Genomic DNA, 26,685 nt, shown 5'->3' with positions numbered 1-26,685 from the left:
CCGACGCTTACTACGCTTCATACTACTCCTTCTCCACACATGTTTAAAGAAATGACCTTTAAACAGGGGATGACCATTTTTTCTCTTACCCCAAAAACGAGCTACAGCAGTAGACGATTGACGCGCGATAACCTCGTTTGAGTCAACACAAAATCTCACATTTAACCTAGGGTCACCCGAAACATTATTAATCACATCTTGAGGAGGGTCCAACCCGTTTGAATTAGCACAGCCCACCGTAGCCTCATTAACCGGAGCTGGTCCATTAAGACTATGATCAGGCCCAATGCCAATTTGATTTTGAACTTGCATTGGGGCAGCTGAAACAGATTCCTTGGTACATTCAATCTCACGCGTGCCCTTGAGACCTGCACCAATGTTGGAAGACTCAACATCTTCCTCTTTCTCTATCCTCGAAAATCGCACATCATTAACCACCGGAGAAACGTCGGGCACCAGATCCGGTGAGGAGACAGAGGCCGGAAACCCATCGGACGAAGAAGGAATGAATTCCCCATCTTCAAGGTCAGCCACCTCCTCTGGTGACCCAACACCAACTTCATCTTGTTCAGACACTATTTTGCTGGTTTCAAAAGTTGTACCCACACCCGTCATCGATTTATTCGTCGCATTAGAGCTTTTGTCCGACATCGATTGAAAGACATCCTTTCCCCCTTTACTTGACGGTTTCAAATCCCCCACGCTGGAGATGTCGTGGGGTTTCATCGAGGCATCTCCACAATCAGCCATTACCGGAGAATCATTAACATCAATCAACGTCCATGAAACACGATCTTTGTTGAAGCTAAAAACAAGGTTGTGATTTCTCACCGACTCAGGTAGGTTAAAATCGATTTTTTTTTCTCCAATCTTAATTTCAATTCGGCTATTAGCAGGAAAATGCAAAGTCTTGGGATCGAGATTTGCAGATGGGATGTCAGTGTTAATGTTCCCCCATTTAACAGGGTTAGACTGGCCTCAGTTCCAAGGAGCCGGAGGAAAGTCTTTTACTCCATTAATGTTCGGGCAGGGCTCTTGATTTCTGCAGGAGGGAAGGTCATCCCTTTTCTTTTCACGACAACTGTAATGAGAACCTTCAGCACCTTCATTGTTCTTTTCCAAAGCCTTATAGACACGAATCCATCGACTATTAACTTGGATGGAATTCAAGACCTTGGTGAAAGAATCGATCTCGGTAACACCTTCAAAATGAACATAACCAAATCGCTATCCACTCGACAATCTCTTCCGAGCGAAATAAACATCTCTAAGAACACCATAATTCTCGTAGACTCTCCGACAATCAACACGAGTCCAAGAGTCCGGGAAATTAAAAATCAAAAACGAAGTAACTCGAGAGTCACACGACGATGAAGACGATAAGCCGACATATGGGTCATACCATCGTCAGCCAAGAGACTGGCCGGAAAGGATGGAGCAGACCGGAGTGGATGAAGTTGCCGGAGAAAAGGAAACGGCAGTCAGAATGTAGTATAAAATGCTCCAAGCTTAAGTGCATTAATGAGTGTGATGACCCGTCCTAATCCACCTGGACGAATACATCAACATCTGGTCCCATTGCGAGGTTTTGACCTCTATGTGATACGTTTTGTAACATTGCATTCGTTTGAGAAGGTATTTCATAAATGAATATATAAATTCCAGGTTTTTAACATCTGATGATTACTACGTATAGACAATCACCATTTAAATGGTTTACAATAATACATCTGTTGACAATACAATCAAAATAAGGTACATGGTAATGGTTTGGTGAATGCAAGTTTCTTGTATATAGCATGTATGACTCCAAGCACATATCTTGTATCACGTATAAGCAAACAGCGGAAGACTTCTAGAAACCTGAGAATAAACATGCTTCAAGTGTCAACACAAAGGTTGGTGAGTTCATAGTTTTAATATTACACATAATCCGTATATCAATGTGGATTACAAAAGTTCAGTTGTTTCATTCAAAACGTTTATCAATATGTTTTAACATTTCAAATCATCTGTATGTAAAGGTTGATCACAAGATCTCAGTTGTTTTATTCAAAACGTTTATCAATAGGTTTTACATAAAAGGTGGACCACAAGATTTCAGTTGTTTCATCCGAAACGTTTATCAATCGGTTCTAAATAACAGAGCACCCTGGTAACTAAACTTTAACGTTATAATGATAGATACCCCATTCGTTTTAATACACGCAAACCAACGTGTCCTAAACTCAAATAACACACGTCCGTTAAAAGGCTAGCGCTCTAGCTCGGACGGGGATGTCAAGCCCTATGGATCCATATACTATTATTCGCGCCCACCAGTCCACATCCTATGTACTGGCAGTTACTAGTTACCAAAGCTAAGGGATTTTCGGTTTAAACTCAGTGTAGAATTAAGTATGTACTTGTATCCATTGCGTTTAAAATAAAGTGCATGTATTCTCAGCCCAAAAATGTATATTGCAAAAGCAATTAAAAAGGGAGCAAATGAAAAGCACGTAGACGCATCGGAGATGATAAACACGAGGTTTGATTCACAAAAATACCCCCGAACATTACCCATAATTTCCTTGGTAATAACCCATATTTTCCTTAGCTCTAGCTCGCTCGGAAATTCGTTTTGAAAATTACTTGGACAGCACTCCGTCGTAATATTTTATGTACATTATTATTTTTGTATCGCAAAAATAATAACACTAATAATAAAAATAATAAGATTAATAATAATCTTATTATTACTAATAATAATAATAATAATAATTTAAATAATTTAAATAATACGGAGTAAAATTAAATTAAATCAGAAGTGGAAATGGTCGAGCTTTTATAGTGTGGCCTGATTTCTCCTTCCATGAGATCGCATGGTTTCATGGGCATATGGCCATGCTATCGCATGGCCAACTGTCACCAGCCTGGTTCTGTTTGTTTTTATCTTTGTCGACATAATATAAATATTAATATATAATATATATAATATATATAATTAATTATATATTATATTAAATTTACGTGCATAGTTGACTTGTAATTTTTGTTCCGATATGTCGTACGTCGTCACTCGACTTATGTCCTGGTTCCGGTTTCTCGAACGCATTTTCGTACGCTTAGAAAACTTGCATTTTACATTTCGTGACTCGTACCTTTGTCAAAATATAGTCTTAAATCATCCATAAACTATACCACTGTAGCAAAGTTACTGTAGCAAAGTTACTGTAGCAATTCATTGTATCAATTTTTACTGTAGCAATTCACTGAAGCAATTCACTGTAGCAAAGTCAATTTTTAATGTAGCAATTCACTGTAGCAAATAGTGATTTTCAAAAACACTGTAACATTTTGGGTACTGTAGCAATTTGAAAATGTTACTATCGTTTACTAAATAACTTGAAATTATATATATGTATATATCTTTTTAATATACATAAATCAGTTTGTAAATACACATTGGAAGTTATTTATAAATAAATTTTAATAATAAATATTTCAACTTATCATATATATTCAAATAAATATTTAAACCAATAAGTTTAATGTACGGTATCAAATAATTAATACATTGTTACCTTTTCAAGTTATAGTATATATGTATCTATTTACATATAATTGTTTGCGAATCGTCGAAAACAACCGAAGGGTATTTAAATATATAAAAGTAGTTCAAAAATTTTGAGATTCAGTTTTACAGACTTTGCTTATCGTGTCGGAAATGTTAATCATACAAAGATTAAGTTTAAATTTGGTCAGAAATTTTCGGGTCATCACAATGAGTCTGCCTGATTTTCAATTGGAACGAAAATAGTCTGCCTGATTTTCAAGCATGGCATCTGCGAAAGCAGATACACGTTTGTATTCCTTGCTCAATCTGGATAGAAGAGGGCATTTACTCTGCTCTAAAAAATATATATATATATATATATATATATATATATATATATATATATATATATATATATATATATATAGGGAGATGATCCAGTGAGAACTTTTTTAGTGTGAGAACTCTAGGAACTCCAAAATACACTAAAATTTGAGCAAAAAAGGGAGAATTCGAGAGAGAAAAAAAGGGAAGTCGAGCAAAAATTAAAAACACGGACGAACAAAAAAATCATAGTCGAGCAATTTTTTTTTTTTGTTCTAATACCAAAATTTAGAACACAAATTGTTCGAATATCGCATTTTTTGTTCGAATATCAACGTGTTCTACATTTTTTTGTTCGACTATCAAAATTTAGAACACAAATTGTTCGCCCGCATTTTTTTTTGTTCGAATATCACGTTTTTTGTTCGAATAGCACGTTTTTTGTTCGCCCGTGTCCCATTTTTGCTCGAATTTCACATTTTTTGCTCGAATTTCCCTTTTTTCTCGAATTTCAGTGTATTTTTGAGTTCTCAGGGTTCTCACACAAAAAAGTTCTCATTTGATCCCTCTACTATATATATATATATATATATATATATATATATATATATATATATATATATATATATATATATATATAAGTGAATTACAAGGTCGAAATAATTTGAAGTGAATTACAGCAATAGCTAAAATAAAACAGAGCATTATATACCATGTCAACTTTGTATCTTTGTAATGGTGGATACACGCATAAAAGCATTGTTTTTATATGAAAGAATAGATCAAAAAGCATAAAAGATAACAATATTTGACGGATTTAAGCATTTGTCGTCCAGCGTTTAGCAGGTCGCCCAACGTCATGCATAAGCCCTGCAGGCAGCTTCTATGCTTAAGCTCTTTAACTAGGCGCGTGAGCGGCACGCAGCCATGTCAGCCACACCAAGGTCGGTTCCGGATATTTCTCATAACAGAATTAATCAGTGTTTGACACGTGTATCCCGAGAATTTCGGATATTCGACGCCTATAAATAGACCCCTTGGGTCACCACATTTGACAATCTAAACTTCAGTCAGAGAGAAGTACACTTTCTCTCACACACAGTTCTTTCTCACTCTAAAACATTAACCGCTTGGCAACAGAACACTAGACGGATAAATTACAGATTGATCCAAAGATTGATTGAGGCCACCCCACGGATCTCTCATCCGTGTTCTGGGTCTGCAGGGATTATTTCTCGAGGGCAAACATCAATCAACATCCAATCGCTCAACGCTAGGCGGATATTGTTCTGTACTGGTACTTACACCCGCTATGCAAAAAATAATACCAACATCTGGCGCCATCCGTGTCAAAGACCAACAAGAATACCAAGAGCACAAAGGCAACTGACACAATTTCAACACGAGCAGCACTCGAACCACTAACTAAAAATGTCATCAAGAATATACCAGTGGATCAATTAACTTTGGAAGAAGCTTCAATCGAAGAAGGAGATCAATTGAGCACTGGTACAGCAGAAGAGAATGTGCATGAAACTATACCGCGATTGAATAAACCATTGATGGAAAGCTCTAGCGGAGGAATGTAGGAAGCTAGGCGAGGAACGCACAATGTTTCTTTTAAGAGAACATCTGATGTGAATGTTAGGCATACCAGCAAAGGTAAGTCAATTTCTAAACAACAATTGTTCAAGTTATTCAATCAATTGAATACTTTGGTGGACGATACTGAGCAAGAACGCAATGATGGAGGTTTTGTGGACAATGAATGGGATTATGGGGAAGAAGAAGAAGAGCAATTCTTTATGACTGAGGAAATGGCAAGAAAGTTGTTAGATGAAATTTTGACCAAAACGGCGCCATCAAAATATAAACAGAAGTTGGCACAGCCCGCTATCCGTGCAACGGTTGTGGAAAATTTGTTTGCTTTGATTACAGGAGATGAGGCTATCAAACCTCCAACAATGGCAGAGTCAACTCAATGCTTTATCACTCGAATTGCAGAATATCCATTACCAAGAAATTTGGGGATTCCGTCGATTAGTGTTTATGATGGAACAACTGATCCAGAAGATTTTCTTACTATGTTTGAAGGTGTCATGCGACTGCAACACTGGGAAGATGAAACTGCATGTCATATGTTTCCCACGGTGTTACAAAAGATTGCGCGGGAGTGATTTGCAAGTCTTCCGCCCAGAAGTATTACCAGTTTCCTTGATTTAAGGGCAAAGTTTGTCATGCAATACCAAAGTTTGAGGAGCTGTACATTGTCTCATTTGGATGCACATGAGATTACTATGCACCAGAATGAATCTTTAAGCAATTTCATGAAGTGTTACACAATCGAGTGTCAGAAAAAAACTGATATACCAGAGTCGCAGCTTGTTTCTAGTTTTATTTTCTGTCTTGTTCAGCGACGATTTGCAAGTTTGATTCATGCGTTGCGTTATGATGCCCCAAAAACATTGCACCAAGTATTGATTGTTGCACAGAAACATTTGAGGGCTGGTGAAATGGGACATCCAAGAGTTGATAACTATCACAAGAATTTTATGCAGCAGAACGGAGGACGAAATGCGAATGACAATTATCAGAGGCAGCGTGAGTATGATAATGATTATCAAAGAGAACAACATAGTTGGCGGGGCAACAATCACCCAAACGACAATTACTATCATCGAAAACTGTTAGACAGGCATCCACTCATCAGGACTTTAACAAAAACACCAAAGGAGATCTTATTCACTGAACCTATTAAAGAAACCTGTAACCCTCCACCACTAATGGAGGAGCGACAAGGACCACTGAGTGATAGGTGGTGTGATTTTTACGAGGCATACGGGCATGATACTGACAATTGTAAGTCATTGATGAGAGAGATTATTGCTAAGATCAAAGCAGGTGAGCTGAACCACTTGTTACCGGGAAAAAAATACAGGAGGAATGATCCAAATAAGCGTTTCGCTTGGCAAGGAAAGGTGCGTTACGGTGGACGGTGTGATTGGAACAGAAGAGAGGAAAGAAAGGATGAAAAGGATCCAACCCCTGAGCGACACATCAAGGTTATTTGGAATGATGGTGAAGAGTATGAGGAACACAGAGAGCGCAGGGCGGAGAATGGATGTATACTCCTATTGTGTTTCATACTATTCCAGATTGGTGATTTTCAGAGGAGCCTGTTGTTATTTCAGCTGTAATTGCAAACAAACGCATAACTAGAATCTATACTGATACTGGTAGCGAGGCAGACATTTTATATTTGGATTGTTTCAGAGATTATCCATTCAGCGTGAAGGACAGACTACGCTACACAAATTTAAAGATTGTTGGCATCACAGGGGCATCAATGAAAGCAGGTGGCAAGATCAAATTGGATGTGATGCTAGGAACACACCCTCTGGTTCATACAGAAATTATGGACTTCATGGTACTTGATGGCAGATCAAGGTTCAATGCTCTATTTGAAAGAAGAACACTTAGAAAATTTAGAGCAATTTCTTCGACACCACATGCGGAATTAAGATTCCCAACTCCAAATGGCATAGCTGTGGTGCACTCTGAGTATGTGGGAACGACAAAAGAAAGGTCAGTTGTTTATGAAGAACGGTGGAGTATGTTTAATGGTGGACCATCAAGGCAGTTGTTCAGCAGAAATGTGAGAGCCTTAGAAACATAGTGCAAGACGATGCACGGAGAACATACTGTTTACATGAATAGTGCAGTGCAGTTTGTTAAGCATGTTTTTTTATTTCATCAGTTCAAATAAGCACAATACAATTTTTTGTAGTTTTCTGGATAGGCTTGATCACCCTATCCATACGAAGATGTTACACAAAATATTGTAAGTGCAACAGTTTAATATCGATGATATTTTCTCTTTTTCCTACACGCAAAGTGTTACGCGTTATGAATGTAGAGCATTGCATTCATACCTACCCACATAAGGCAAGTCATTTTTATGCCCCCGATGGTAGAGGCTTTTGTGTCAACATTATAGACACAAGGGATCGGCTAGTGTAAGTGTTAACTTCACTAGAGAACACCGAGGCAAAAAATATAATATCTCTTAAAATGTGATGACATTCACAATGGTTTATCTCAACTGCATAAATCCATTTATACGGAAAATAGAAAAATTCAAACATAAAATACAAGTGTATTTTGAAAGCCGCACAACGCCTAAGCGCAATACGGAATACGGATTATTCTTTAAAAACATATATTACACATTTCATAAGTTTGTCATTTTTTATGACATACTATCAACGTAAGAACATTGTGATGGGTAAGATTCATTATTTGTTTCAAAATTTGATTTCAAATAGCAATATGTCTCAAGCAAATATTCTTATGCAACACGGAGAACGGATAACGCTTTGGTATATCCGTCATGCAAAAAACAACAAGGGCATATATGTTTTATTGACAAGATGCTGCAAAATAAACATAAGGAAGTCACAATCATATATATATATATATATATATATATATATATATATATATATATATATATATATATATATATATATATATATATATATATATTATGGCATATAACAGATTTTTTTTTTGCAATTATAACTTTAGCATATATTTCGAAGATAAGGAAAAGCCTTTGACGCAGAACGGACAATGGATGAAGATTTAATGCATATGCCATATGAAAAGCAGTTAAGGCAAAAATATTTTGAATATGGATGGCATATGGCGTTCAAGTTTCTTATTGCTAACAATAGTTATGCATGATTACAATATCAAACATATTAAAGCATATGTTGAAGCATACTGAAGCATGGTAAAATTATGAAAATTATCAAAATATGCATACGATTAAAAAACAGTTAATATTGTATGATATTACAGACATATTAATAATTGTTTTCAAATCAAATTGGAACTCCTATTATTTCTTTTACAGACACATCTTCTTTTCCACATACTTCCTCTAAGGAAGCAATTTTCAGAGTAGACACTTCATCTATAGTCGCCTGTAGTTTGGTTTCAATATCAGGTTTGATGCGTTTTGAAATTACAGTTGGTAGAGGATCAGGTTTGTCAGGAAGGGCATTCATAATTTCTTCAACAGCATCTGAAATATCCTTCTAAGTAGAAGCTTCAAGATAATTATGGAAGGTTTGGCTGACAAAATCAGAATTCAATCTCCTCTGCACAAGGTCAGGAATGTCAACCTTTAGATCCAAGAAGTTCTTTTGAGAGGCAGCAGCAGCAGTTGTCCTCTCTTCAGTCACACGCTTTTCTTCTTCTAACATCTTCTTCACCTCCTCATTCTCTCTCAACAAATTTTCTTTCTCTTCCATTAACTTCTCTTTCTCAACCCTTTCCTCAACACATTTGCCCTCCACCAGCCTCATGGTCTCATCTTTTTTCTTTGCAAGATCTGTTGCAGTCCTCAACTTCTGATTCACATCATGCAGTTCCACCTCTAGCTTCTTCAATTTGGAGGAGTTGTGAAGAGCATTTGTAACAATAGCTTCTTGAGCCTCCTGCATCTTAAGGCCATGAACTACATGCTCTCTAAGTAGTAACAAAGATGCATCAGTGGATTCATAACTTTGCTTATGTGTCATGGTAGAAAGGGAGGAAGATAGCTTAGCAACTGTGTTTGCCTGCATATTAAAACAAATACTTATAGTCTGCAAGTTATTCATCAGAGAAATAGTAGTTGGTTACAATAGATCAAGCTACAAGAATTACCTTCAAGAAATCAATAAATTTATCAGATTTGTTTAGAGGATCTTCAAGAAAAGTTTTTAACCCAGCCAATGGCACAACAGATGGCGGTTGGGAAGAAGAAGAAGAAGACTGTGTGGTACCAGTGCCCTTAGAAACCAATGGGTTGGTGAAGGGTGGTGTTTCAAAAGTGTCATCATCATGGGTTTCATCATCATTGTCATCATCATCATCATCATCATCATCATCATCATCATCATCATCTTCAACTTCAGCAAATTCAGTAACATTTCCACCAGCAGTAGTTTCATCATCATTCTCCCTCTAGAAGAATCATTCCTAAGAGATACAGAAACAAATAAGCAAGATGACATAATACATATATAATATTCAAAATAATTTAAGTTTGGGGCATACTTCTTTTCTTTGGTTTCTCAACAAATTCAACTACTAGACGCTTTCCTGCACGCTTTGAGCGTTTACAGATTTCTTGGCGCTAGACGGTTGGGGGGTGGTTTCAATGATTTCAATATTAGAAGAATGCTGTGCAACGTTGCCTCCTCCGCCCTCCGTAGGCCGTTCAGGGCTTTTTAGTTGTTGCTCAAATTCTGCATCCTTAGTTTTATCAGCCTCAAGCTCTGCAGGAGTTTTTGGCTGCTCAAATACAACAATATGGTCCAGATTAGCTTTCTGAAATGTTCTGAATACCTTCATATCTTCTTCTACATTAGATGAACATACATACAAGCAGAAAAAGCATATAAGAATGCATGTGATTCATGTTAACATAATGTAAGCATAACATATTCATAAAGGTGCCTACCATGGCCTTTCCAGTGCAACACTGTCATATGTCTGGCACGCCAATTGTCATTCATGTTACAGAGGACCAAAATTACTTCATATTCAGCGAAGGATTGTTGTGGAAGTTCCAGTGCCTTCCAAGCTTCTATAGTTACCTTTTCTTCATCGGATAGAGTGCTGGATTTACTAACCCCAATCTCTGTCTTTCTCCACTTACGAACATTTTCCCAGGCATCTTGAATAACTCTTTCATTAACAAAGAAATAGGGTTCTTTCCATTTTTTAAAGAAGTTTCTTTCTCACCAGTAAATGCCTTATTTGGCTTGCAGTCAAACATATACCAGCATTTACTCACTAACCAAGTCCTAAATAACTCGTGAAAAATATTTACACTTGGTGCTCTATCTAAAGAATTACAGTACATCTCAAAAAGAATAATTTTTTGCATCCCAAAAGGGTGAATTTGGCTTAACCCTATCCCATAGTGAGCAAGAATTTCTTGTAGAAACACGGAGGGAGGAATACGAAGGTTTCCTACGGTTAATTGAAGTTTGTACAGGGTGATCATCTTCTTGGGTGGTTTATTAGCTCTATCGCTAGATGAAGGAATCATTGGGTTTAACAGTCTAAGATTCATATGGTCTATACACAGTTTGTCTATCTCTGCTTCTGTTATGCTCGAAGGAATTGTACTTACGTCATGTGTATCTTTCTCTGAAGACGTGCTGCTGGATTCGGCCATGGTAGTAACAACGACAAAACAATAGAAACAGAGGAGAAGGAGAATTGAATACTAACCTTGCGAATTTAATTGTTATGAACCCTAGAATGCAATTGCAGATGCTCTTGGAGAATTTGAGAAGTTTCGGAAAAGGAAAATTGAATTGGGAACGGATTATTTATAGTTAGACTGGTGAATGATGAAAGTACAGGATTAAACCACGTGGATGGTTTAGATCAATCTGGGAAAACTTGAATAAATTAAAAAACAATAAGAGAGGTTTTTGGGGCAAAATCATCATTGGGAGCGTGACGTCATGGCAGAGAAACAGACGGCTACCACAGTTTGTGTCCACGAGGAAAAAGGCATCTTTTATTTTTTTTAGTTTAATGACTTTATTTTTTGCAAAAATAAAGGCATTAAACTGGGGGACTTAATGGTGTATCCTAGGGGATACACGCATAAAAACATTGTTTTTATATGGAAGAATGGATCAAAAAGCATAAAAGATAACAATATTTGACGGATTTAAGCATTTGTCGTCCAGCGTTTAGCAGGCTGCCCAACGTCATGCGTAAGCCCTGCATGCAGCTTCTATGCTTAAGCTCCTTAACTAGGCGCGTGAGCGGCACGCAACCACGTCAGCCACGCCAAAGTCAGTTCCGGATATTTCGCATAACGGAATTAATCAGCATTTGACACGTGTATCCCGAGAATTTCGAACATTCAATGCCTATAAATAGACCCATTGGGTCACCACATTTGACAATCTAAACTTCAGTCAGAGAGAAGTACACTTTCTCTCTCACGTAGTTTTTTCTCACTCTAAAACATTAACCGCTTAGCAACAGAACCCTAGACGGATCAATTACAGATTGATCCAAAGATTGATTGAGGCCACCCCACGGATCTCTCATCCATGTTCCGGGTCTGCAGGGATTATTTCCCGAGGGCAAACATCAATCAACATCCAATCGCTCAACGCTAGGCGGATATTGTTCTGTACTGGTACCTTACACCCGTTATACGGAAAATAGTACCAACACTTGGTGATATAATGTAATGATAGGATCCACAAAAATATCAGCCTGCATATGTTTAACGTGTACAAGACATCAGTTCAACAGAATTAAATGCACAATTATGATACCGGATTATAAGCCTATAACAAAAAGAAATAAACACTACCATATAAATTTCATCTCCAATTGCATACTTGCCAGCATGATCTTTTAGTAATATCTCCAAAGCTGCACCAGTTTACAAACATTAAATACATTCTTGACAAGAGTCGAATATAAAGACATATAATTACTTAAAATTAGCCAGCAAAGCCTTTTCCATAATGTTTATGAGCCCATGAAATCATTTCGACATGACCAAGATTTCGTTCGATGTAACCCTGTAAGTTGAGAAATATGGATAACATATAAGAATTCACATTGAAGCAATATACATTAGTGGTTTTAAAATCAACAAAAATAAAATAATAATCTTACTCACCGTAATAGGTAACCTTACAAGAGGTTGTGTGCTCGAAGTAATAACATTTACAACCTGCACAGCCTTGAGCCATTCGAAAAAAAAAAAAAATAACATTTAAAAATCAATACTTGCCTTCTCATAAAAACAGAAGAATCATACTTTGTAAAGCAGTTTACAACTTTTTTATATGCAAATACAATGGTGCTCTAATTCCCATTGTTATCTAGGTTTTAAATGCTACTAATATTTAAGTCAAAAAAACTAAATTTGGACATCCCAGTGTCTTACATTTGGATTCCAGTGTCTTACATTGGGCTTCACGTAAACACATAAAATGGACTTCGCGATTATATACCCAACACTTTTGTGCTTCACTGATTAGACATATCATGATGTGTCTAAGATTGTGAGCATTAGACCAAGAATTATATACAATTTGATACCGCTAGTATTATATATATTTTGTATACAATTTTATAGCGATATCCTTATCGATTTGTTAGTTTTGAAGCCGAATCCATGAACTTATGGTACCTATTAGAATGAGAAATTATTTAAGGTTATGATATGATGATATTAGTTGGTGATTTGCTAATGTTCGTGGAAGAAATTGAAGAAAGTATGAAAAGATAGGGAAAGGCTCAATAACCGAACGAGTAACAAAGAGAAAAATGGTTGTAAAAGATGCCGAGATCGTGTACTATCAACTCGATACGCGATAATTAAATTTAAAAGTCTCATGCTAAAGTGTTCGCGAATTGATCATTAAAATAGCAACACATGGTTCAAACGTTGAGATTTGACGATATGGATGCGAGATTAGAAAGAAATTTGCAAAGTTAAATTTTGGTCCCGCTTAAGTTCGTGATATATATCTTCCCTCTCAAAATGCAAAGTCCAAAAAGTTTTGGAAACGTGAGCTTGCGACTCGATACGCGAGAATTGAAACCAATACCACGTAAGTGGTGTATGGGGAGGTGAGATGTAGACTATCTTTTTCTTATCCGAGAATAAAGAAAAGTCATTTCTCCACCCAGAGTGAAAACACTCTTAAAAGTAGAGAAAATCATCTCTCTCTCTATTCGACGGATAGAGAGATTGCTTTCCGAGTGGACCTCCGACCAATAAGTAGGAAAAAAAATCAAAAAAAAATTAAATTAAAAATAAAATTGAGACGCCATGAAATGGTAAAATTAAATTTCCATAGTTTTAAATCCTGCCTGAAATTTACTTTAGACTCTAAGAGTCAGTCAAGTCGCCAATAAATCGGCGTTTGCTGTCCACTCAATAACTAGAGCCGTTTGCTGCTCACTAACGCAAGGAGTGCAAATCTCGGACGATGTCCGAGTTACAAAAAGGTCAAGACGGCTTTGTGATTTATTTTGGGCCCTTTACGAATGACTTTTTTGCTCCGTTGGTCCTTCAATTATACACGAATTTGCAATCCGAGTCCCTCAAGTTTTTTTTTGGATTTTCGAGTCCTTAAAATTGCAAAATTTGGCAATCCGAGTCCCTCCGTCAGTTTCCTGTCTAAATTAGCCGCTAGTGCCATCACGTGACTAAAACGTGATGGGTAAATCCGTCTTTTTGCATCGTAACCAGCCCTTTTTAACGTTCAAATTAGTTGGGTGACTTCATTTAAACACCTCCTCCACTTCAATCAAACCCTAGAAAAATCCCCAAAAATTGAAATCAAAAATTGGAACCCTAAATTATAGAGATGGAATGCTGGTGTGGTCGAGCATGTGTAATACGATTCTCAAACTCTGAAACTAACGCCGGACGTCGTTACTATACGTGTGCAAAAAAGGTAATTTGAGTTGATCCAATTCGTTCATAATTCCAGATCTGTTACGAATTGTTGTTTCTTATTTTTGCAGATGTCGCATTGCACGTTCTTTGCTTGGTACGATCCTCCAAATACACTGGATTGCATATCTGCAGTTATGAATGCTAAAATGCAAGTTGATGAAGAGCTTAGAAAATCAGAAAAAAGAGAGTGGAATCTGAAGATTATGTTGATTGTTAGCTGGGTTGTGTTTGTAATGTTATACTTCTCAAATTGAACTGGGTTAATTGCACTGTTTTAGTAGTATTCGAATTATGTAATGTATAAAGTAGACAAGTTTTGAATGTATCATATTTTCTTGAATCTACTTGTAATGGAGAATGGTAATTTGGTTGAAACTATATTGTCATTTCCTTGAATTTAACTCAATTGCAGAATTATTTCCTTGAACTGCATTTGGTACATTTTGCTTGACACTATATTGGCACTATACATATTAGCAGTAGAATAATGAGTGACAAAATACATCAGACAAAACATAGACAAACATACATATTAGGAGTAGCAAAACAAGTTAATACATTGTTCACAAACTAACACAGACATAGTGTCAAAAGACTACAAGGTAATACCAGGTGGAAGCAAGGACGCAAGGTACCTCTTGCTCCCTTGCTTCCACCTGGGAGCAAGGTGGTGCATTGCTCCTTGCTCCCAGGTGGAAGCAAGGGAGCAAGAGGCACCTTGCGTCCTTGCTCTCAGGTGGAAGCAAGAGAGCAAGAGGCACCTTGCATCCTTGCTTCTACCTGGGAGCAAAGGAGTAAGAGGCACCTTGCGTCCTTGCTTCCACCTGGGAGCAAGGAGCAAAGTGCCTTGCTCCCAGGTGAAACCAAGGTCTCAAGGACGCAAGAGGCACCTTGCTCCTTGCGAGGGAAAATTGACAATTTTTTTTGTGAGCTTTCACGCAAAAAAGGAAAAAAAAAAATTGAGCTTTTTGGTGATAATCCAAAAAATAATAATAAATTTTTTGTAAATATCGTATGAAATGAAACAGGTTGTTAATGGATGCAATCATGCAAAGACTAACAAATGAGAACTAAAGCCCAAATCAATAGCCCAGTTAGAGCACCAGGAGTCGAGAACATTTTTCGCCGTTAACCAATTTTACCGGTGGGGACGGTGGTGCCACCCACTCCCCGCCGGCGTTAAACCGGCGTTAAATGCCTTTAACGTTGGCCAGCGTTAGCTGGGCGACGCTGGTGTTTGTTTTTTTTTTTCTTTCTTTTTCCATTCGTGATTTTTGATTTTTTTGCTTTTTTTTCTTTTCTTGTTTTGTGGGAGAAGATGAGTGAAGAAGAAAAAGGTTGCAGATGACTAGGGTTATAAATAAAAGTTGGGTCAAGTATCATTTTATTTGGGCTATTAAAAAAATGGCAAAAAGACTAAAATTTTTAAAAAACTGGTCCGAATTTTTTTTTTTTGAAAATTCACAATAATACTTATTCTTATTTATATTATATTTGTTTGTTAGTTAAATATAATTAGATAATAAATAAAAGTATATAATTAAACTAAATAATATTATTAAAAGTATTAAAAAAATAATTAAATAATGATTTAACACTGAGATTTAACACTGAACCATTTTTCCTGTTTTGGCCTCAGTGTTAAATCCAGTGTTAAATTTAACACTGAGATTTAACACCGAACGACTCCCCTCTTATAGTAGCCTAGGATATAATAGCCACTTAACTTGATTACATATCTGGGCTTTATTTGTATTACCATTACCATATCAACTATTAGACAAAAATAATGAATAATACTATGAGCATTTTTGTCTTTTCACCATTTTTTTCCCTTCCTTTCTTTTAAATAACATCACAAACGTCCCCACACTTTGTTCAAAATTTAAAATCGGCCCCCAAAACAGGGGGTTAAAGTGTCAAATCAAAATTTTCATAAAATATCTTAAATAAACTCCACTCAAATATTCAACGTGTCATATCTTCTCGCTCGCAACGAGTTAAATTTTTCCGACACCATCGTTAAACTCGAAATAATTTTACGAACACAATGTCACTAACTATACGCAAAACGGACACTTTTTAAAAAACGCTAAATATTTAGGGTACTTTTCATATACTTTGATTTTTGACTCGCATGCTTCGTAACTAAACACAATAAAATACATTAAAAACTGAATCCCGGCGCCAAGCGAGGGTTCGAGAACTAGATTTTCTAATGGCAAACCACAGCATACAAGATATTTTTAATTTCAATATTCACAGAGGAAATCGATTATTTTTGTAAGGATAGAGATAATTCAAGACAAATTATTATCAGTCATTAATAAAAAACGTACGCTGATCTATTATTGTAGCTACTTGCTTTGTTTTGAGCCACAACTTTTATGTACATCACAATCACAATTAAATTGTTGACACAACCGACTAAATTCTAGCACATGTTTTGACCCACCGAATAAAAGTTATCCACATAATGCTCACCAATAACATCTCATCGAATGGGCCAACACAAAACATAAATGAGTGGTTCATGGCTCATTCTCAGATCATGAGGGCCGGATTAGTATAAACAAACTCCCTTAAACCCTACTTATTACACTTAGATATGTTTTATCCCTACCCGTAAAAATATGCTTATCAGTCGCACCTAAAACAGAGTCAAATCACCACCACCTTAGATAAGTAACATTGAAAATATATTTACGTATCACTATCAATAATTATGAACAAGCTAATAGTTGAGACTCAGGTTAACTTTCATTTTAGGAGCTTCAAAAACACAAACAGAAAAAATACTTGTAGATAGGGTGTTCTTTGGTTCAGTTTTCGCTTTTCTCGGTTTATGCGGTTTTGAAACTTTGGAGGTAAACCGAAACCAAATTCAAATTTATAAACCGAAACCGAATTTAAAATTCGGGCTAGTTTCAATTAAAAACGAAAACTAAAAAAATCATAATTTTATCAAAATAATTAATAAATCGATTCTAAATTTGATTTTCGACTTTGAAATCGGTTTGTGGTCTATGGGTACTGAGATTTTATTATACTATTGATTGAATTCGATTTTCGATTAAATTGAAATTAAGAAAATAAAAGCGAAAACCGAATACAAGTTAGCAGACCGAACAGAAAGTTGAATTCTAATATTTTTTCCAGTTTTCATTTAATTTAATTTTTACATGAAACAATGAAACCGAATATTTTAACATCCCTATCCTATACCACACTCACCCACCAAGCCCGAACCAGCTTGCTAATGCCAACATGGTCGATGCAGGTTATCGGGTCGATATTGTTGGTTCGCTCTTGAGGAGTCATATAATCGGACTAACATAAAAAAAATATAGTGGTCACCTCTCCTGTTAACAATTTTTATTTTATCATTAAAAAATCAAAATTAAAAAGTGGGAAATTTTACTGTTCTAAAAAATATTCGGATGAGAAATAAGGCGTCCACGCGAAGGTTCGTATAAAGAACCTACTATGTAACTAACATGTCTTCACCACAAAATCAAATGCTTTATTTTCTTTAAGGTTTTTGCAACTAATCTGCTCAATTGCCTTTTTATTTTCTTAAAAAATAATACAAAAAATGGGCACAGAAACCTCTCATGAACCACTTATACTTCCCACTAAAGAAGATGATGATAACACCTTTGGTTACATCAAGAAACCGTCCATTTTACTAAAATCAACCAAATGGGTTCTGAAAATTGCAATGTGGTTGATCTTCATCTCATGGGCTAGTTTCTTGGTTTTGCTTCCATCAGGCCCAGTGAATAAATTATATACAAAATTTGTAACTGCTACTGATGGAACTCTGTTTGGGGTCACAGGTATGTTATGAATTTTCATCTACAATTCCAATCTAGAAAAATCCCACTTCGTAGAATTTTACATTAATCAAACTCTTTTTTTATTATTATTATTTCAGGAAGCATATTTCTTATATACAGTGGTCCAGTAATTATCATTGCTTTTTTGGCTATAATTTATCTTAAGATAACTGATGAAGAAGAGATTCAAGAGTAATTACTCTGTTTAAAGTGTTTATGGTACTACATATATAGATGTTGCTCATGGCTACTTACTAAGATTAGATTATGATTATTTTTTTTTCTGTAGGAAAAAGAAAAAAACAGCAAGTTTTCGGTTATGGACGTTCCCAGTGATCATAGATGGACCGTTTGGGGTTGTTACAGCAGCCGAACTTATTGGAATTGTGCTGTTTGGTGTTTATATCATTTGGGCTGTTACAGCTTACACCATTACAAATATCAGTCTGTTGCCCTTATTTGAAGTCACTGATGCAGGCGAAAGGTAGATTCACAATTTACAATTTACAATTTACAATTTACAATTTACAATTTTGTTTAGTAACTTTTGTGTTACTTACACTCTTTTTATTTTGTTTTATTTTTGGTTATTTGTATTCAGGAATGTTATATTGTTAGAGCTAACAGGACTGCGATTCGGTTTTATTGGATTAATTTGCTTGGCATTTTTGTTTCTGCCGGTTGCAAGGGGATCGGTGCTTTTAAGACTTATAGATATCCCTTTTGAGCATGCGGCTCGATATCATGTATGGTTGGGACACCTCACAATGTTGCTCTTCACTCTTCATGGTCTGTGTTATGTGATTGGGTGGGCCATCCAAGGCCGTCTTATACAAGAAGTGAGTTCTCTAACAATCTTTCACTTGAATATTGACGTTTTTTCTTCATTTTATATGTTGAATCTTATAACTAAACTATTCTCACTTAGACCATTTGTTGTAGTCACTGTTACAATCCGTCCCACATTCGATTGTGAAAGGAAATTGGAGTATCTTATAAGTTTAAATAGTGACTAACTAATATCTCCCACCATGATTTTTATTTAAAACTCGTTGATACCCAGTTGGTCTAGCGGTTTAGCTTTGAGAGGCGACAGTCTCTCGAGGTGTGACGGGCATGCAACTCGTGCATTTCTTGGGTCCGCTTTGAGGGTCATATCAATAACTGTGAAACTTGTAACTCGGATTTTGACTAAGTTTTACTTTGACCGAGTTTAGACCACTAAGTTTTACTTTGACCGAGTTTAGACCAATTTTGACTGATTTTCCAAGTTTTGGCCAAGTCTTTGACCGTTTTCCGAGTAATCCCGAGCTGCCAAACCAAGTCAAGTTTATTCAACATCCGAGTACTCCCTAAAAAGTCCCGACAAAGTACTCCCCGAATAGCGATCTTCGCAACCTTGGTTAAAACTATAGCTGACAAATGGGTCAGGTTGGGTCGGTTTGGGTAACAGATCCATTCACAAGACCCATTAGACATGTCTCTATTTACATAATAATTGATATAACCATTAATGTTTTCATAAATGATTAACGGATGAATCTTGTTATGCTTTTCCCGTTTAACCCATTCACAAGACCCATTAGACCTTTCTCTATTTATTGAACTTTAGGATTTGATACCCATTTGACCTGTTCTTTTATATTTTGTATAAGACCCCAAAGGTTGAATAAAAACTCACTAGACATTTTTTTAAGTTTTAGTTTACACTGTCAGACCTAATTTTTTTCAAGACGCACTTGACCCGAAAGCTTGACCCATTTGACCCAAAATTGAGAGTATAAGTCGCAATTGCCAGGTATAGTTAAAACTCACCCTAAACGCCCTATAACCCACGTTTTGAGCGCTATAGTTGTACCACGTAGGATATAAGCGCCCGTGGAAGGGCCCATATTAAATGGTCTTATGGAGTATCTAAACATACATTTTGAAAGTTATTGACATATTCATCTTTTTGCAGCTCATAGCTTGGAAAAGTATTGGAATAGCTAATCTTCCCGGAGTAATCACTCTACTAGCAGGTCTGTTGATGTGGGTGACATCACTACCACCCGTTCAAAGAATAAAGTTTGAACTATTCTTTTACACTCATCAACTATACGTCATTTTTGTTGTGTTCTTGGCAATGCACGTTGGCGATTTCATTTTCAGCATAGTTGCTGCTGGAATATTCCTGTTCATGCTTGATCGGTTTCTTAGATTCTTTCAATCACGAAAAATAGTCGACATACTGTCAGTCAAATGCCTCCCATCTGGCACTGTAGAACTAGTTATTTCAAAACCAGCAGGTACGGCTAGTACTTTATATGTACAGATTGTACCTAGAATATGGGTCGGTTTGGGTAACCGGTCAAAACGAATTTGGGCTGAAATGGGTCATGGGTCAAACGGGTCAGATATTTAAATGAGTTCAAATGGGTCATGGGTCCTAACGGGGCATGTTTTAAGTTTCACATTTTGCGTTTCACTATTCAGTTTCGCGTTTCAGTTTTCCATTTTGGATAATTGAAAAGTGAAACACGAATCTGAAAACTAAAATGAAAAACTGAAAACTGGAATGGGAAATTAGAAACAATGACCTAAAGCTCGAAACTAGAAACCGAAACGTGAAACTAAAAACTGTTAACTTTACAGTTTGACGCGTTAGACCCATATACAATACCCGTGGGACTCGTCTTTATTTGTTGGACTTGATGGATTTTGACCCATTTCTTTATATTTGTCTAATACCCTATGGGTTTTAGACAAACCCATTTGACCCATTTTTAGGACTTTGGGTTTGCTTTTCCAGGTATAGTACAGATTGTCGTGATTTGTTTAATTCAATATATTTGACTTTTTAAATGCAGGTTTACGATACAACGCACTTGGTTGGGTTTTCATCCAAATTCGTGAATCCTCGTGGTTTTAGTGGCATCCTTACAGTGTATCATCTAGTCCTTTAGATGGTAAACATCATCTTGTTGTTCTTATGAAAGTACTCGGAGATTGGAGCGAAAAACTAAAGGGACATATCTCGAGTGGTAACGAGGACCCAAATTTAACGTTAAAGGCATCCGTGGAGGGTCCATACGGGCACGAGTCACCGTATTACTTGACGTATATACACTCTAATCCCTTATTTCACAGTTACTTGATATGGAAATTTGATATGAAAATTTGAACATAAAAGGAACAAACTTTCTGTTTTTGGCAGGTATGAAAACCTTATTTTAGTTGCTGGTGGTATTGGGATTTCACCATTTTTGGCTATCTTGAGTGATATTCTTCATCGAATCAGGGAATCCAAACCTTGTTTGCCTAGAAATGTACTCATAGTTTGGGCTGTTAAAAACTCGGATGAGCTTACGCTTCTACATTCACTCGACATTAACTCGATATGCCCGTATTTCTACAATGTACTAAATCTTGAATTTCAAACGTACGTCACCCGAGAATCTGAACCTCCACTGGTATGTCAAATACTACACTTTTTCCAATTTCTAATTTCGTAACCAAGTTTGTTTGCACCATAAAAAAAGGGTTGTGATATATCCACCATTTTTTTATGCATCCACCATAGAATATGCATTAACATGTTGTAATGTGCAACTTATTTATGTACAATTATGGTGGATGTATCAAAAAAGAGGGTAAATATATCATAAAGAAACATTGCACTTTCAAAAACTCCGGGTAACTTGGTTTGTAAAATGTTATATCAAAAAGTTGTACATATGATCAAAGCAACATATATGCTAATATGCTACCAGCCACATCAGCAGTTAGAAGTGGAAACCTGTACGAATTGCATTAAATCGAATTTATGAAAGTTTATGAATTTTTATGTGTGAAACGTATATGGGACCCCAAAATTGTTACTTTCATATGCAATCAGTGGCGACTCTAGCTAATTGTCCGTGGAGTCACGAGACACTAACCTAGTTTAAAAAATTTGTGAAGAAAATACTCTTTAAAGTGTATAGGACACCACTAAATTTAAAAACAAGACCCCATATATTTTTTGAATTTAAAATTTTCCTTTAAATTGTGTAGGACACCACTAAATTAAACTACTCGGACCACATATTTTTCAAATTTGTAGTTTAAAGGTAAACAACCAATAAATAACATTCAAACATAATTAGTACTTGGAAAAAAATTCGGGACCCCATTGAGCTCTGATCCTGGAATCACCATTGTATGGAATTGTCTATTTGTTTAATATTCGAATTTCTAAGGTGTGAATATAACTACAGGAAGAGGGTAAAATAGCGAGTTACGCGAGCTCATCTAAATTTCCTGCTCCAATGGGGGGTGGCATGTCTAGTTTGGTTGGAACAGGACATATCATTTGGTCTGGAGCTTATATGGTGGTATCTACAATTGGTTTGGTGCTATTGGTTGCTTATTTGAACATATTTTACATCAATCCTTACAACATAACTCATTGGTGGTATAAAGGCATTCTATTTATTATATGCATGGCTGCAAGTGTTATTCTATTTGGAGGACTTGTGATCGTTTTATGGCATCTTTGGGATATAAAAACCGCAAAGAACATTGAGAAAAATAGTACAATAAGTGGTTTTGGGCATGATGAGTCTTAACGGATACAAGAACCCATCACAGGAAGATTTTGTCAATGTCATTAAATATGGAAAAAGACCAGACTTCGAAGGTAATTGGTTACAATTTATGATATATGACAGTGTTTAAACATGGCAAAATGGGTGGGTTGAGTAATGGGCAAAAAAGTAATATATGCGTACATACCTTAATGGTCATGTTGTCCACTGTTTTATTGTCCATTTTTATACTTTTATACTCCCTGCGTTCCTATTTTATTGTCCGCTATTCTTTTTTAGGATGTCCCAAATTAATTGTCCACAATAAGTAGACAAAAATAATGAGGTAAAGTTCTTTTATGCTCTTAATGTATGCCGGTAAAACAAAAAAAAAAGTAAGTAAAAAGTAAGGAGTAAACTGTAAAGCTGACAAAAAGTACAATGTAATAGTGATGTTTATTGAACTGTATATTTTCTGTTTAGACAATAAAATTAGGACGGAGGGAGTAGTAATTTGGAAGACTTTTGACCATTTTAACCAATTTGGCTCGTTTTCTTTTGAGTAAGCTATATAAGTTGTATACATATACAAGTATGTTTACATACAGAAACATCTTGCTTTACAAACATGGTGTAGCTTACTTATGTCCTTATTGTCAATACAGAAATATTCGGTAACGTGGCAGAGCGATGGGGCAATGTGGATATCGGGGTGATGGTTTGTGGGCCGACAGCGCTTCAAACAAGCATTGCAAAAGAATGCAGATCAAAGAATTTTAAAAGGATGAGCAATGAGCCTATCTTCCACTTCAATAGTGTAACGACCCTACTTTTTTCGTTATCTTTTCCCGTTAAATATTTAACTTTGTTAATTAGTATCCTTGCCATGTCATCTTTATGTGATAAAATATATTCTGATAATTGCCATGTCATCTTTATGTGTTATTATGTTCTTGCGTATAACGGTTATATTTCGATAAATCATCTTGCTTTCCAAACCAACGATCATATTTTCGTGATTTTCAAATCCAAATTATTTTTATACGACATTCCAATGTCATATAAGTTAGTAATAAATATTATATTTTATTTCATGGGATTTCATCATTCTCGAGTATTTAATCGCGTAACGTTATTTTTCTCTAATCGCGTTCGTTTAATCGTCCGAGTCAAATTATAAAAATCAAAATTCGAGAAGTGGGCCCCACCTAGCCATTTTCGGCCGATCCCTTCCCTTGTGGACTAAAAAATTCCATTTATCTTTTAATTTGTATTCCTAGCCTTTTTCCTCATTTTAAAATTGTTTATATGATAACAATTATGGATAAAATCTTTTTTTGTGATTTGTTATTTGATATTATCCTGAAAATTAAGGGAAATTCAAAATATTTTTCTCTATTCTCTCCCTTTCTCTTTTGCTTCGGCCGTGACTCATCCAGAACACTTTCATCATCATTTTTAAACTCATCTTCATATTGCTTGATCTCCATTCAAGTTAAATCGTATATTTGTGTTCCTCGCGATTCGATCTATTTTTCTATTCTTCTACTTTTCTTGTTTAGGTATTTTCATAAACCCTAACCTTTTCAATTCTTATTATTTATATGTTATAATGTTATATTGCATGTATGATTAGTTATAGTGAATGTTTATTTTTTGGTGAAGTACGGATTAATTAATGATGTTAAAAAAGTGACTTTTCAGCTTAATAAAATCCGGACAGCAGCTTTAACTGTGTTTTTAGATCTGTGCCATGATATTTTGATATGGATTTGTAGCTCATTGAATTCCTTTCATTGAGTAGTACAATTTTCGTATAAAATTCATGTTAAACGGATTAATGGATCAAAAGATATGAACGAATTAAGATTGATGAAATATATATATATATATATATATATATATATATATATATATATATATATATATATATATATATATATATATATATATATATATATATATATATATATATATATATATATACAGCAAATATGGCCTCGATTTTCGAGCCATTCCTGGAAAATATAAACTAGTCCATTATGTCAGGACCGTTGTTTCGACGAATTTATATGTTTGGATCATCAAAATCCGATGAACGATTAAGAAGTTATGAGTAAAACAAGTTTGATAAAATTAAAATTTTATATAAAATTTACAGCTGGCTAACATCGGGTTTGGTGCCAATTTTGGGCCGTTCTTGACTTTTCCATGGTGTCGGGATCATCTTTTAGATGAAGATGCATATCAGGCTCGTCAAAAACAGAAACCTGAGTAACAAAATGCGACCCGACGAAATTCTATTATAAAACTTATGATAAAAATATTAAACTTATGTTATTATAATATTTCTTAATAAGATGAAGATGCATATAAGGCTCGTCAAAAATAGACACCTGGCTAACAAAATACAACCCGACGAAATTCTATTATAAAACTTATGATAAAAATATTAAACTTATGTTATTATGATATTTCTTAATATTATTAAAAATACTTATGTTATATAATTAATATTTATTATTAATTAAATTTAAGATATGTATTTAATTAATTATTTAATTAATACTTATGTTATAATTTAATTATTCCTATAATTAAACTTTTGATATGCTAATATAATTATTATTAATAAATAGTTATATTGATAATAATTAAACTTATGATATAACAAATTAAATACTTATATTATATCATATAATATTATAACATATGATATTAAAAAATAATTCTATTCTAAATATCAAACTTGACTTAGGTTGACTAGAGTTAACTTTCTCGTTTGGCTTTCGGTTGACTTGAGTTGACTTTCTAAATAAGGAAACTTTATAAAAATATAAAGTATACTTAATACTTTAACTTAATCAAATCTTTTGTCACTTGATTCAAAATCCACTTCAAGCACTAGGACTATTATGCATTCACCTGACCTAAGTTAGACTTGTACTTACTTTCGTAATTAGGTTGAAGTGTTGATCATTCTTGATCTCTTTATTTGTGTACGTTGTGATCATTCTTCTGTGCACTTTAAGGTGAGTTGTTGTCCCACCTTTTTAAAACTTTTACTCTTTTAATTATTATTTTAGGATGAGAATACATGCTTTTATTCATCATGTTAGACACAAGTGTTCAAAATATTCTATATGAGTTGTGACAAAATAAACCCTAATTTGGTAACTTCTAACTACTGGTTTATGATACTGGTGGACGCAAATCCTATTGATAGATATATCGGGCCTAACCTCCCCATTCTGTGCTAGTCGCAGCTAGTCTTAAACGGAATGCATAGTACTTCGTCTTAATACACTTGTCATAGTGTATCGTCTATACTAAGGGTAATAATGTTGAGTTAAGTTGGGTTACCAAGTGCTCATGGAAGTAGAATGTTATTTTTAAATGTTTCCAAACAAAAAATCTTGTGGTTTAATAAAATATTATTCATTATACTAAACCTATAACTCACCAACATTATTGTTGACGTTTTCTCGCATGTTTTATTCTCAGGTACATAATTGATTACTTGCTACCGCTGGTGTTAGAGGTCTGCATATGGTGTAGCAGATTTACAAAACAATATTTTGCATTCAAATTTTTATACATTATATCTTGTCATGATTTTGAGTTGGTGTTCATGTCAACATACTTTAATGTTTGTTTTATCTTTAAAACTTACTATTTATATAGATTATCATCTTTGGCAATCCTTTTTAATAAAATGAATGCAAATGTTTATTTCAAACGTTCATATAGAAGTAATAACCGAGCTGTAAAACCTAGTAAACGTTGGTTGTCAAGTGATATTTGACAAGACGTTTCAAATAGCCACACTTTCGATCTATAGGTCCCACACGAAAGTGATGTATGTTATTGTAGTACATTATAACTGAGTAAGGATATAAATTCTCCAAAATTCTTATGTATATATGG

At 35.2% G+C, this 26,685-nt stretch overlaps 2 protein-coding genes across 3 annotated transcripts; both read left to right on the top strand.

Annotated features, from left to right (window-relative positions):
• Positions 1-17,684: 17,684 nt before the first annotated feature.
• LOC139855857 (ferric reduction oxidase 7, chloroplastic-like) lies at positions 17,685-26,459 on the top strand. 2 transcript variants are annotated; one of them, XM_071845100.1, is made up of 10 exons: positions 17,696-18,211; positions 18,310-18,403; positions 18,501-18,695; positions 18,813-19,050; positions 20,172-20,499; positions 21,061-21,310; positions 21,408-21,663; positions 22,450-22,871; positions 23,424-23,575; positions 26,263-26,459. In XM_071845100.1, the coding sequence occupies exons 1-6, from the start codon at positions 17,968-17,970 to the stop codon at positions 21,120-21,122; spliced, it is 1,161 nt and encodes a 386-aa protein (XP_071701201.1). In that variant the 5' UTR covers positions 17,696-17,967; the 3' UTR covers positions 21,123-21,310; positions 21,408-21,663; positions 22,450-22,871; positions 23,424-23,575; positions 26,263-26,459. The 2 variants fall into 2 exon arrangements, with proteins under 2 accessions (XP_071701202.1, XP_071701201.1); XM_071845101.1 differs by lacking the exons at positions 21,061-21,310; positions 21,408-21,663; positions 22,450-22,871; positions 23,424-23,575; positions 26,263-26,459 and having other exon boundaries at positions 17,685-18,211; positions 20,172-20,232; positions 20,363-20,499.
• Positions 21,183-22,800, top strand: LOC139853600 (ferric reduction oxidase 6-like). Its single transcript, XM_071842981.1, has 3 exons — positions 21,183-21,310; positions 21,408-21,663; positions 22,450-22,800. Exons 1-3 carry the CDS (start codon positions 21,183-21,185, stop codon positions 22,798-22,800), a joined length of 735 nt encoding a protein of 244 aa, XP_071699082.1.
• Positions 26,460-26,685: the final 226 nt, after the last annotated feature.

This window comes from Rutidosis leptorrhynchoides, chromosome 6 (assembly GCF_046630445.1).
Source record: "Rutidosis leptorrhynchoides isolate AG116_Rl617_1_P2 chromosome 6, CSIRO_AGI_Rlap_v1, whole genome shotgun sequence".
Lineage (NCBI taxonomy): Eukaryota > Viridiplantae > Streptophyta > Magnoliopsida > Asterales > Asteraceae > Rutidosis > Rutidosis leptorrhynchoides.
This window is presented reverse-complemented; position numbering and strand designations above follow the sequence as displayed.